Source organism: Anabas testudineus, chromosome 5 (assembly GCF_900324465.2).
Source record: "Anabas testudineus chromosome 5, fAnaTes1.2, whole genome shotgun sequence".
Taxonomy (NCBI): domain Eukaryota; kingdom Metazoa; phylum Chordata; class Actinopteri; order Anabantiformes; family Anabantidae; genus Anabas; species Anabas testudineus.
Genome location: NC_046614.1, coordinates 738356 through 750621, shown reverse-complemented (window position 1 = coordinate 750621; position 12266 = coordinate 738356). Strand labels below are relative to the sequence as shown.

Here is a 12266-nt window from a genome sequence, read left to right as displayed (position 1 = left end):
GTAATGGAAAGTTTATGGGAAATAAATAGACTCATATTTATTACCCACTGTAAACTGAATGTGTCACATATTGACTGTACCTTTATTAAAACCCATGTTTTAATAAGTATTAACACACCGTTGGTCCTGTACACTGAAACGAGCATAAAGTAACTTTGTAATATATTACAGATTCAGTTACAGTGGGTAACTGTGATAATTGACTGATCATTAATTGAATATATCTGTAACAGCAGCACCACCTTCTGTTCATCAGTGTTATTGCTCTGTTGCCTTTTTATTCAATTCTTCAAGATGAATCCACTCATCACGGCTTATTGACCTTTGTAAGGTAAAAAAAAACACTGAAAATGTGAATGTGTTCCAGAATTGATTTATTGAATGAATCATTCAATGAATTTTATGCCTTTTGGCAGTCATAGTACATTCAATTTCTCATTTTAGAACAGTGTAGACAAGTCACACAAAATATCACATCTTATACAAAATCTAAACTCATCTTTTATAAAACATTTAGACATCATGTGCAGGTTTTTTTTTTTGTTGTCTTTTTTTAAATTGTATTTTAAATACAGTGCTCTATTGTTTAATTAACGGCATAAAACTCACTGGGAAAGATGAAACATCTGTTAAAATACATATATATATATATATATTATTACTTTTTCATTACGGTATATAAAATAGCTTCATTTACCACAACTAAACACACAGTAATACTTCTGCCACTGAGGAAAGGAAGGGGCAGGTTTTGGAAATGGAACATCCACAGTTATACATCCCTCTGAATTCCCTGCACGTTTGCCCTGAATTTCTCTCCTCTCGCTCTCATTACCTTGACTTGATGTTCATTGACGGGTGAACAGAGGTTTTTATGGTCACAGCATTACTCTTCTATCAGCTTCACTTACTGCTGAATCAAAGACTGACTGGTTGGGAGTCCAGGATTTGAATCTCTTCAGGATTGTTCCCACACTGAGAGCTGCTATGTTCATCTGGAGATCATTTGGCAACATGCCGGTCATGTGAGAGTCACTAAGCTCCTCAGCACAGCCCATCATCTGTGTACCGACTCTTTTACACAGGTCACGAAAGGGCATGACAGTTGTCATGCAGCCTTTACAGTAGCTGTGACGCCATTGTCCTTCCTTCCTGCTTTATTGTCTCGTGGTGTTTTATGGCCTTTTTTTTATGGTCTTTAAAAAGACAGCCGTGAGAAATGGGGGTGCGGTTTGTATGACTTCTAGACTTTGACAGCACACAGGGAAACATTCACACCTACTTTGTGCACTGACTGGTCACCTGCACAGAGGTGAGATGGTGAGAAGGGGCAGAACGCTGTCGCTTTTCACATGAAACACTATTCACACATCTACAGTTTTTCTTTCGTGCCTTTATTTATCTAGAGATGGTTCGTTGAGAAGGCTCCTCTCCTTTTCAGGATCACCCTGATCACGATCACACGGTTGAGAGCATTCATAGCTGGAAGCTTCCCAGTACAGCCCACCACTGTTTTAGAGCCTGTCTGTCCTCCTTCAGGGAGAGAGAGTCTGAAACCATCTGTTAAATTTGCCATAATGATTATTGGATCTTCCTTCTCTCTATGATAGCTGGCTGTTTAACACATTCTCAAGTGCCGTTCAAACTAATATTATAATAATACATAACTGTTTATTATCCAACACTCACTTAGGCAACTAGTCAGGGTTGTTAGTCACATGAGTCAGTGTGTGAATACCTCTGTGAAAGCACATCAGGATGGCATCTTGACTAGTTAATGTCCATTATCCTTTAGAGTGCAGGAGATGCCTCTCCACAGTCGCCTTATCGCATTCATCCTGTATCTGTGACTGTAGGTATTTCACCTGGATTTCAATCCAGAGAATCTAATTAGAGACATAGTGTAGATGGCCGGCTGTAATTGTTAACTTTGGTGGCCCTTAAGACAAAGATAGTTCTGATTAGATGGTTGGTACGGACATTTGAGTCATGGCAACTGGACTATGAACTATTTTATTAAACCAAAACACTACTCTAGCTTCTTCAGTATGAAGAAGTTGTTAACGAACTTGGATTTATCCTTAAGGGTGGTTTTGACCCAACAACAAGGAAGTCCAGTTGCCATGACTCAACTTCCAGATAACCTCACCAGGACGACTGAGAATCTAGTTCATTTGAAGAATGCTTGATCCTGGACTCCCCACAAGTCAGGAAACCTTTTAAATGAAAGACAAATTGTCTTTGTCCAGTTGCTGTTGACTTAGCATTTCTGGATATCCTATGACGAGATTGGAATTCTGATTATATAAAAAGGATATTGAACATTTTAAAACATGTTTGGTCAACGTAAAAGTAAATCTCAAGAAACAAGTAAACGAATAAATCTTCACATGCAACTCCTCAACTAAACGCCTGCTGACCTGGAAGAATGATGGTGATAGGAAGCCACTATTTTTTTCCACAGACTTTGAGTGTCTTTTTCATATTGCACTATTAATTTAACAGATTAATCACATACACACACACTCACACACACCGCAGGTCATTAATGTGGCTCCCACCCCTTAAAGTTGGCTTACATTGGTATCTGTGCCCTAAGCATGCCCTTTTCTGCTGGACAATGAAGGGTAGGATGGAGAGGGAGTCAGGGCAGATTCAGGAAGAGTTTAGTTTAGTCATCGCACTTCTGTCTGTAGATCATTTCATCATTTATAGTAGAAGCATAACCATAACCAAAGGGTCACAAAGGAACTGTACAGAACACAAAGGAAGATTAGAAACGTATTCGTACCTTCGTATCTGTCAGAAGACTGTACATTTACAGTATGTATTTTATACACTGACTATTGTAAAACCTAAAGCTACTGTCTAAAGCTGCTCCCTGGCAATAGGTCCAACAGAGCTGTGCAAAACATGAGGGGTATTAGTGACTCCTACTGAGAGTGAAGTGCTATGAGAAAGCACTTGTACGTAGGACAACTTCTCCCACTTTACTGGTCTAGGGTTGAGGGGTTTTGGTACAATACAGGGTTCAACTTTGCAACCATGTAAGCAAGACACACAGGGAAGGGAGCAGGCTTCAGAGGACACTTCTGGTTTGTGCAAATAAGAGACCAAGAAATACATACAGTACACTCAGAGAGTTAGTTATAGACAAAGCTTCTAAACACATTGGTTACACTAGAACAAATATAGATTCTTCACGAGCTCAAAGATCATGCACAGTTTACTAAGGCAACTTCCGAAACGGGAGTGAGAGTCAGTAACACTGTATGGAACCATACCCAACAGTGAGTTGAAACATGAGAGGTGCTGTGGCAAGGCAAGTGTGTCGACATGAATCCATTAAAGTTTTCTATTCACAACAAAGTCAAGTTTCATGGTAGGTGGTTAAATGTGAGCAGAGCTACGGAAAATGAACTGTTTGTTGCTACTATTTCAACATGTCAGCTGATTATGTACGAACTTTAAGTCTTTCAGGCCTGAGTTTATTGACAAGTGCCTATTAGCCTCCAGGGCTTTAGCTATTACTGTTTTTTTGTGACAGTGGGTGAATGGAGGGACTCTGCAAATTCCAGTATTAATTAAACATTAAATTCAATTTAATGTTTAAATGTGACTATTCAAAGAGCACAGTACAAATAAAGAAAAAAACTTTCATAGTAGGAAATAAAAGTAACATACAGAGCAGCTCAGCAGTAAACTGAACAAATAGATTATGATTCCTGGGCAAACTGACGACCCCAGTATCTACGGTACCTACAAATCAGAATGCCACTTTTGGGGATTTGGAGGCACTATTAGATGATATAACGAAATCAAAGATTGGATGTTTAAGCTACATTTTGGTGTTTTGGTTGAGAGATAAATGAAACATTATGCAAAACTTGAAACTGAAACTGATCTCTGATAAATGATACTAAACCGGTGTGACCTCCATCCAAAAGACAACCCTTCAGTGCTTTGTCCCAGAAGTACTCAGACATAGCTACGGTACGGTGGTAGCTACCTTAGATTATTAAAGCACTGGGTGTGCTCTCAGTGGAAGTGCTATAAGCTTGTGTACTGTATAAGTCAAACAGAGCAGAGCAGTTTATTCATGGGCCTGTTTTTTGGGGGGGGGTTGGGAAATATAAGTGTGTGTATGTGTGTGTTGGCAGGATACTTAAATCGCTAGTGTCTATGGTGCAACAAGGGCATAGTTACATGTTCAGTGTCACAGATTGTGCAAAATGTGAGGAAATATGAATGTGTGTGTGTGTGTGTGTGTGTGTGTGTGTGTGTGTGTGTGTGTGTGTGTGTGTGTGTGTGTGTGTGTGTGTGGGAGCAGGAAGGGAGTGTGTATCTCAACTGAGTCATTTGAAGTGCGGTACGTTTAGGAGCAATGAGTAAGCAGTCAGTGTAGAAACCCTGTGTATCTCCACGGTCAGCTGCCGTGAAAATGAGTGGATGCACGTGCATTAGTGTGAGCCTGCAGCTGTGTGAATGTGCTGAGCTGTGTTGGTCTTTGTGCTGTGGACTGAAACGACAGCTCCTCTTCTCTGTGTGGATCTGTTCCACCTCTGAGCATCCTCTAGAAGATGCTCTGTCTGCGGTTCTTTCCTCGACCTGAGGACAGAACAATTGACGTAGCATTATTTTAGAGATGTGATTCTTCTTTCTTAAGAAGCTAAAGTTTAAACACATGCAGTGACCCACACTTTCCCCTAAGACTTTTACCCATTAAAAGTAAAAACTAGATAACTCCTTTTTCGTTTCCATTTTCTTCTTAGTTTCTTTGAGACTTCTGTGTTGTTATTTGTGTCAAACTCAGCCCGCTGGCTTCCTGCAGAGTTTCACTAATTACATATGCAGACACATTTCAGCTGTTGTGGTCAGGAGCAAAACAAAGTTGTATTTACTCCAGTTTCATTCAAGACACTTCAGGAAACTTCCAGTTTTAAGAGTTTCTATGCCAGAGTTATCCTTATAGATCAATTGAATCCACCTGTACGTGATCTAAAACTAAACAGATAATGTGCATCCACACAACATGTGCACAGGATTACAGAACATATTCCATGTACATTACTTTTATACTGTAGCTGCTCACTATGTGAGGAAATAAGTTGTTACCATGGTGAATAGAGCAAATAAAGTTGTAATGAAGTCAGGTTGTTATGTGAGGTTGTGTTGTAGGTAACTCACCTAAAGGCTGAAACACTGAGCTGCGGTGGCCTGGGTCTTTCTGCAGCTGCACCTCTCTGAGTGAAAACACTGAGCCGGCTAAAATAAAGGAGAGTGGACAAGGACAAGAAAAAAAGGAGACATATAAAACCTTGTACCTCACAAGTTGGTTTGGGAAGCGTCTGCCAAATGACTAAATGTAAATGTAAAGGACTGTGTGTGTACTGTCTACTATGATTTAGTTTAACAAGTCCATATTTGAAATGTGTAGGTCACGTTTTATAATTCTATAACGTGTGTGCCTACTTTTTTTTTCTGTGCCATTAAACAGCATTAAGTATTGCTAGAGTGCAGCCGTGGCCTAAACAAGCTGCTACACCTTTTGTTAATATATTTAATTATGTTCGTGACACTGAAAGCTTCACTGCTACTTCATAACAAAGTGAATGCAGCCTGTGTGGAAGGTGGTGTTATCCTCAACTACAGCATCTTAAACTGTTTACTGAACATTTACTGAACATATTGAATATGGGATCTACAGTATATTACTAAAATACTAGTATTATACATTTAAACTAAGACAGACATCTTTAATGAAATATGGTGGAAAATAATAAAAAAAAAACAAATAATGCAAATAAACATACATAGAAGTGCTGAACTGAGCTGTTCCCGTTACAACCAGAGCGTTTTTAAATTGTGTTCTGTGACCTTTTTTCCTGAGCTAGCACTGTGTAGTTTTTGGTGAGAACTGGGCAACCTGACTCAGAAAACACTGTTCTCAACAATGTTCTTTAGAAAGGCCAGTGCTGAGGAAGATTTAGCAGAGCGACAGCGACAGCGGCAGCAGCAGCAGCAGCAGCAGCGCTGTGGACATTGTGGACCTCACATAGACATGACAGCTTCTTACAGTTTGGTCAGATTGTGTGTGTGTGTGTGTGTGTGTGTGTGTGTGTGTGTGTGTGTGTGTGTGTGTGTTCATTTTTAACCATTGAACTGAGGACCTCTTGAAAAAGTGAGGACATTTTATCCGGTTCTCACAATGAGAAGGGTTAGGTTGGGGTTAGGGTAATGTTTAGTGTGGTGATACATTAAAAATCAGTACAGAGTAGATTAACATGGCTTACGCAACAGTACGGGGCTACGGAATACATTATATCAATGAGTGTGCGCTCACTTGTATAGTGAGACATGTCTGTGTGTCTGTCTTACTGTCTGCCAAATTGTGTATGTTATCCCCCAGACTCAGGAAGTAAGGGTGCCGTAGAGCCGCTTCAGAGGAGATTCTGCTTCTGGTGTCGTACTGCAATCAGAACAGAAAAGCCTCTCGTTAGACTGTGTCTGGAATCGCTGTGTAATTCTGTCGCATATCCAGGTGTGTGAAGGTCATCGAGCAGCTGTCTCATACCAGCAACAGAGCAGACAGAAGGTCAATCCCCTCTGTGTCCAACCTGATGAAGATGAAGGTGAAACGTTCAATATTCAGGGAAATGTTACGTGCTACAGTATTACTGATAATCAAAGCAAAGTAATGATTCATTTACAGTTATTAGGTTTTTGAGCACACGTATGTTAAACTGATAATAAACTGTGTCATTGTACAAATACCTATGGGCCTAGGTTTTGACTGAAGTAATGCCATTACTCCATTACTTTTGGTTTTTAACTAAAAAGCCTCTAATTCAACAATTTTATGTCCTTTTTTTTTTTTGTTTTTTCTTTTTACTGCAGATAATTAACCAGATAGGCAGCATAACGTAAGAACAGGTGTTACCTGGGCACATGGTTGATGAGAGCTTGAGGTCTGTATTGAGGAAAGAGGTAGGACCTAAACTCCTCATTGCTGCTGATACCAGGCCAAGTGTCTTCTGTTGGAGTGCCTGAAAGACAAAGCACAGGGGAAGGACGTGCTCTATCACTGTAGTTCTCCCAACATATACAGTATTAATAGATTTGAATCTGGCCTGTAACATATTAAGCAGTTTTCTTACCAAGAAGCCTGAAAATTAGATGTAGCTCTTCCTTTACAGTGGCACCAGGAAACATGGGACGACCTGTTGCCATCTCATACAGGATGCAGCCCACGCCCCTGGAAGAAAAAGGAGGAGATGAAGATTTCTTCAACATTTTGAAACTCTGTACCCTGTACAACAAACAGACACTTCAAAGAGCCGTGGTGATGTGCAAACATGGTTGGCGTGAGTGGGCACAGTGCAGCCTTTTGTTCCATCCAGGACGGTGTGACGAAGAGGCGCCCTGTGGTCTCATGATGGATTTCTAGTTAGGTGAGCTCATAACAGTCTGTCGTGTTGCTAGACAGCCACATTTAATCCTCAGTGATTTACTGGAGCTGTGCGGGTTTTCTCACCATGACAAACTGCTAATGAGCAAAAACACACAGAAAGTGAATGCAGATGAATTACGCGCCATTGTGTGACTAGTGACTCATATTTCTGCTAATAACCTGGGGGATTTTAATAGATATGCATGATTCATGGAAATCCTGGACGATCTTCGAGCTCAGATATCTACCTAATTTACAAAATCACTGGGTAACTCAGTACCAAGGGTGGAACAAGTGTTTCGGGGATCCGGGGAATCACGTCAAATGTTTTGAACTGTAAAGAAAATGTGTTTAGAAATACTAGAACAAATTCACCTTCTCACTGATTACTCATTAGTCATTTGTATTAATAATATTAATAATATAACAATGCCTATTGTATTGTTATCTCATTTTTCCCACAGAGGAAAATGATGTGTGCTGCTTCTCCCACGTTGAAGAATCTACAGTTGTTATTAGCAATATATTATATTGTAATATTAGCAATATCACTTTGGAACAATGCACAATAGTGTGTGTCCTGTATGTACAATGTATTTGGACACAGATAAGCTAGAACTGCTATTAAACAGTATGTTACTACAGTATTCACACTGTGGATGTGCAGTGAGCAGTAAGGCTGGTCCGACTTTCTGAGTCTGAAGACTTCAGAGAGTGTTCCAGTTAAAATTTCAAACTGACAACTGGGAAATTTCAACTTTCCAGTTCAAATACAGCTGCAGGTTTCCGCAATTAAACTGTGATATCACACTGTTTCAGCACAGAGAAACTCTCCTCCTTCAGCAGATGGATGTGAAAACAGCCTTCTGCTGTCAAACTGTGCACATGAAAGATTGTGCACAGTAAAGTCCGAACATCCAAGTGAAGTAATGGTAAGCAGAACACATTTTTTGAAGGGGGGGGGGGGTGGGGGTCTTTTTTAAACCATCTCGTCTCAGTTGGACATTCAGTCACATGAAATCTGTTACTGGAGAAAAGTTATGAGATGGTAGCCAGTTCACTTAGGGACTAATAAATAGGGAAGAAACTACATCAGGCAGATGGAGAGAAGCAAAAAACTTCAAACTAAATCATTATTTGCTTTGACAAAGAAATGTTTCTTGTGTTACTGTGTTAGTTTGCACCCACCCAGTCTTCATTTCCCCACTTCACATTGTTGATAATGATTTTTTTCCATCTGGTGGATTAATATGCTCAAAATAAAAGTACATTTGTAAAAGTACATTTTAAAGTGTACTTTTACAAACTTTGCAGTGTAGGGCTCTGCAGTCTTAAGTCAAAGTAAGAGTGTATGTAAATGCGATACTTGTTATTTCTTATTAGGTTTCAAGCCTCGCTTATACTTCTAAGGTAATAAATGACCCAATAGTGTTTACTTCATTATGATCTTCCATGTATTACAGCTGGGACACGTACTAACAGACTACTGATGATCAAATATCCATGTACTACTCACCACATGTCGATTGGCGTAGAGTATTCTGTGGAGCCCAGCAGCACGTCAGGGGGGCGATACCACAGAGTTACCACTTCATTGGAGTAGGTCTTAGTGGGGACAGATTTGGCCCTCGCCAGACCTGTTCAAAACAAGGTTTAAGGATTTATAACATGCCAGCAACAGTAGAATTCTTATATCTGCACACGGGAATAGGAATGCGCTTCCAGGTCTGCACCATATTTCTATGGTAGCCCAGAACGGACACTGACTTTAAAAAGAGAATTTAGCATTTAAACACCGAAGGATCTCTTACACTTGGAAAGGCAGGAGTGGAGGATACTGGTGACGATTTTGAAGTGGTTGCATTCTTCAGACTTACTAGATGTCAATAAATCTTACACACTGTGATGTCTCAAATGCCCGAAAGGAATTTTTATATCTTACAAATGCTCAATGAGACTCATGGGTATGCCGATTAGAATAAGGTAGGAATTCTAGTTTTTCCTTTTTCATTGTGTGTGTGGGAGCAGAAAGTGATTGGAGTGAAAGAGAAGCAAGCAAATTAGAAAAAGAAGATTAGAAACCTGGCTATGCATTAACATGGCAGACAAGTCTGAACTCTCCAGAGAGAAATCTAGCTAGTTATTTAGCCCCCACCCCCCAAGTATGGAAATCTGGTTTCTCACTGACAGAAATCAAAGACACACAACAGACAACAACAAAGAGACAAAACGTCTCTTTCAATCAGATGCTCCTGCTCTTCTGAGGAAGGAGTGGGGGCCCTTTTATATCTCTGTATCTCTGTACCCAGGGGCCCACTGTGTTGTCATAAAGTGCCCGACAGATCAGTGTCACCCAGGAATGAAATGCGTGAATGCTGTAGTTGAGCAGTCTTATTTCTGGACTGAAATATAGTCGGGGTATGTTGGTGGGTTTATCGACAGCACCAACTTCCAGCACAAAATTGAGAAAACTCTGAGAGAGGGACACAGTTGCTAGGATACACAAAGTAAAGGTGCTAAAGTAATCAAGACAGGAGATCTCTGAGTGGCAGTAAAATATAATTGGAAAGGCAGAAAGGATGCTATCTAATTCCCAAGCGTTTGAGTTGCCATCAGCACTGCCACATTTGCATGTTTGGATGTCCTCAAACTATCCGCGTGCAGTTTTCCTACCGAAGTCGGCCAGTTTCAGCTCGCCCTTGTCGTTGATGAGCAAGTTCTGAGGCTTTAGGTCTCTGTGAAGGATTTTCCTCTTGTGACAGTAAGACAGACCACGCAGCAGCTGAAACATGAAGATCTGTGGGAAAGTGACCAGGAATTATATAGAATATATGTAATCGATTAATAATTCACTGAAAGAAACACAGAATAAATGATGAACTGCATTTGAATCAAATTTGTAGCTTATACGGGTGATTGTGGATGTTTTAACCCTGTCTGTCTTGGGTATGCGGTCAGCAGTGTTCTTTGTATTTGATGCATCTGCTAATGAGTCTTTTTTTTAGGTGTTTGACTCACCTTGACATTATGCATGCTCATGAGATTGCCGCAGTTGTCCAAGTACTGTTTAAGATCACTGTCCTGGAAGACAAAACAGCTGTAGTGTTCATACACACACTTGAACTTATCCAGATTCCAACTGGGGTCAGTACCTTCTGAATGCCTGCATGCTACATGTACTCACTAGATACTCGAACACTAGAGTGAGGCAGCGGTCGGTGTGGATGATGTCGTGCAGCGTGACGATGTTGGCGTGTTTCAGGTTCTTCAGCAGAGACACTGGGAGGACAAAGGGACGTTGAGTTGCGCTGTTATGTCCAATTAAAATGTATCATTCACAAAGCATGGCGTGTCTCTGAGTTTAATTTTGAAGACAGAAGGAGGTTTATGTAGGCAGCATGTTCCATCATGTATTGCTGCTTGTCGAATGCTCAAATAGCCACATTCTTGTGACATCCGAAAAGGAGCTCTGTGTCTGAACATGTCTGTCACCGCACAGAACTGACAATCCAGTATTCACACACACTTCACGCCCTGACTGGCCAGCTGTGGTGAGGTGAGAAATAAACCAGTCTGAACTTCAGAGCTCTTTTTCCCTCTCTGTTCTTGACAAAAGTGGCTCTGTCACTGTTCCTGTGAACATCCAACACTGTGAACGCCTTCCAGCAGAAACTGTCTGAACATGTGCTTTTATCCATGCGATGTACACGCCCTTCTCTGTCAATTCAAACAATATGTTATATAAGAGGTCAATTCATAATAGCCATATATTATTTTTTTAATACTCACTTCATATTGGTAACGATTGGCCTTGAAGTAGAATTCCTCTCCACCGGAGGGCAGCACTCTTTGCCCTCAATCTTAAGTGAAGAGTGCGTGTGCTATGAGAATGTCACCTAGATGTGTGTGTGTGTGTGTGTGTGTGTGTGTGTGTGTGTGTGTGTGTGTCTGTTGCTGTGTGTACCTTCTCTGATAGCAGTACACGGTGCTCCCTCTTCGTGTTCCAGCCGAATCTCCTTCAGTGCCACTAGGTTCTCTGTTAATTTGCTTCGCCCTTTGAATACTGTGGCATATGTCCCCTACACACACACACACACACACACACACACACACACACACACACACACACACACACACAAACATGACATTCTGATAACACTGCTTTCTACAAACTCATACATCAGCAGATATGCCTTTTCACTATTAATAGGAACAGAGTAACGAAGGTAATTTGATTGGAATGTGTTTACTGTCGCCGCCTGTTTACTTTCTAGTCATTATCTCTACAGTAGCACATAAGCATAAAGCTCAACAGATAATTAATTGCAGCTGACTGAAAGAGGCTACAAGTTTTAACCGCTATCACCCACCAGCAGCATCAAAGTATTACTTCAAAGTAATGCGAGCATCTCAGACAGGCTTTGATTTAATCCATTAATTAAATGCATATTTATTTTCTCAGGATCTGATTATTGGGGTTTAAAGTGCTGACCGTTAGAACTTGTCTTGCTCAGTCATGATTACCTTTCATACAGTATATGCTGGATTTGTGTTTCAAGTGTAGACCAGCTATTTCTGGCTGAAGATTTGTTGCAGACATTACGCAAAAGCAGTACAATAGATACTTTTGTAATGGCCACACTGAAATCACTGTTCCACTGCATATAAACCAAACTATGGCTTCATGAAGCACTGGCCATAATAGCAGCTCTTGTCGATCCCCCACTGATGTTATCGGCTGCCGAGCCTTGTGACTGACCTAATGCAGAACGCTTCTGCCACACATCGTTCCTTCCACCTTAAGGCAACAAACGAT

General features: G+C 40.6%; 1 protein-coding gene across 1 annotated transcript in view; it reads right to left on the bottom strand.

Moving 5' to 3' along the window:
• Window positions 1–409: 409 nt before the first annotated feature.
• cdk18 (cyclin dependent kinase 18) overlaps window positions 410–12266 on the bottom strand; it is a 40414-nt gene continuing 28557 nt past the window's right edge. Inside the window, exons 6-16 of the mRNA XM_026344570.1 lie at window positions 11415–11529; window positions 10635–10729; window positions 10469–10531; window positions 10124–10247; window positions 8967–9087; window positions 7158–7255; window positions 6941–7046; window positions 6575–6617; window positions 6379–6469; window positions 5188–5265; window positions 410–4608 (exon numbers count right to left, since the gene is read on the bottom strand). Coding sequence (XP_026200355.1) covers window positions 4574–4608; window positions 5188–5265; window positions 6379–6469; window positions 6575–6617; window positions 6941–7046; window positions 7158–7255; window positions 8967–9087; window positions 10124–10247; window positions 10469–10531; window positions 10635–10729; window positions 11415–11529 — 969 coding nt within the window. The 3' untranslated portion in view covers window positions 410–4573. The remainder of the gene's footprint in view (window positions 4609–5187; window positions 5266–6378; window positions 6470–6574; window positions 6618–6940; window positions 7047–7157; window positions 7256–8966; window positions 9088–10123; window positions 10248–10468; window positions 10532–10634; window positions 10730–11414; window positions 11530–12266) is intronic.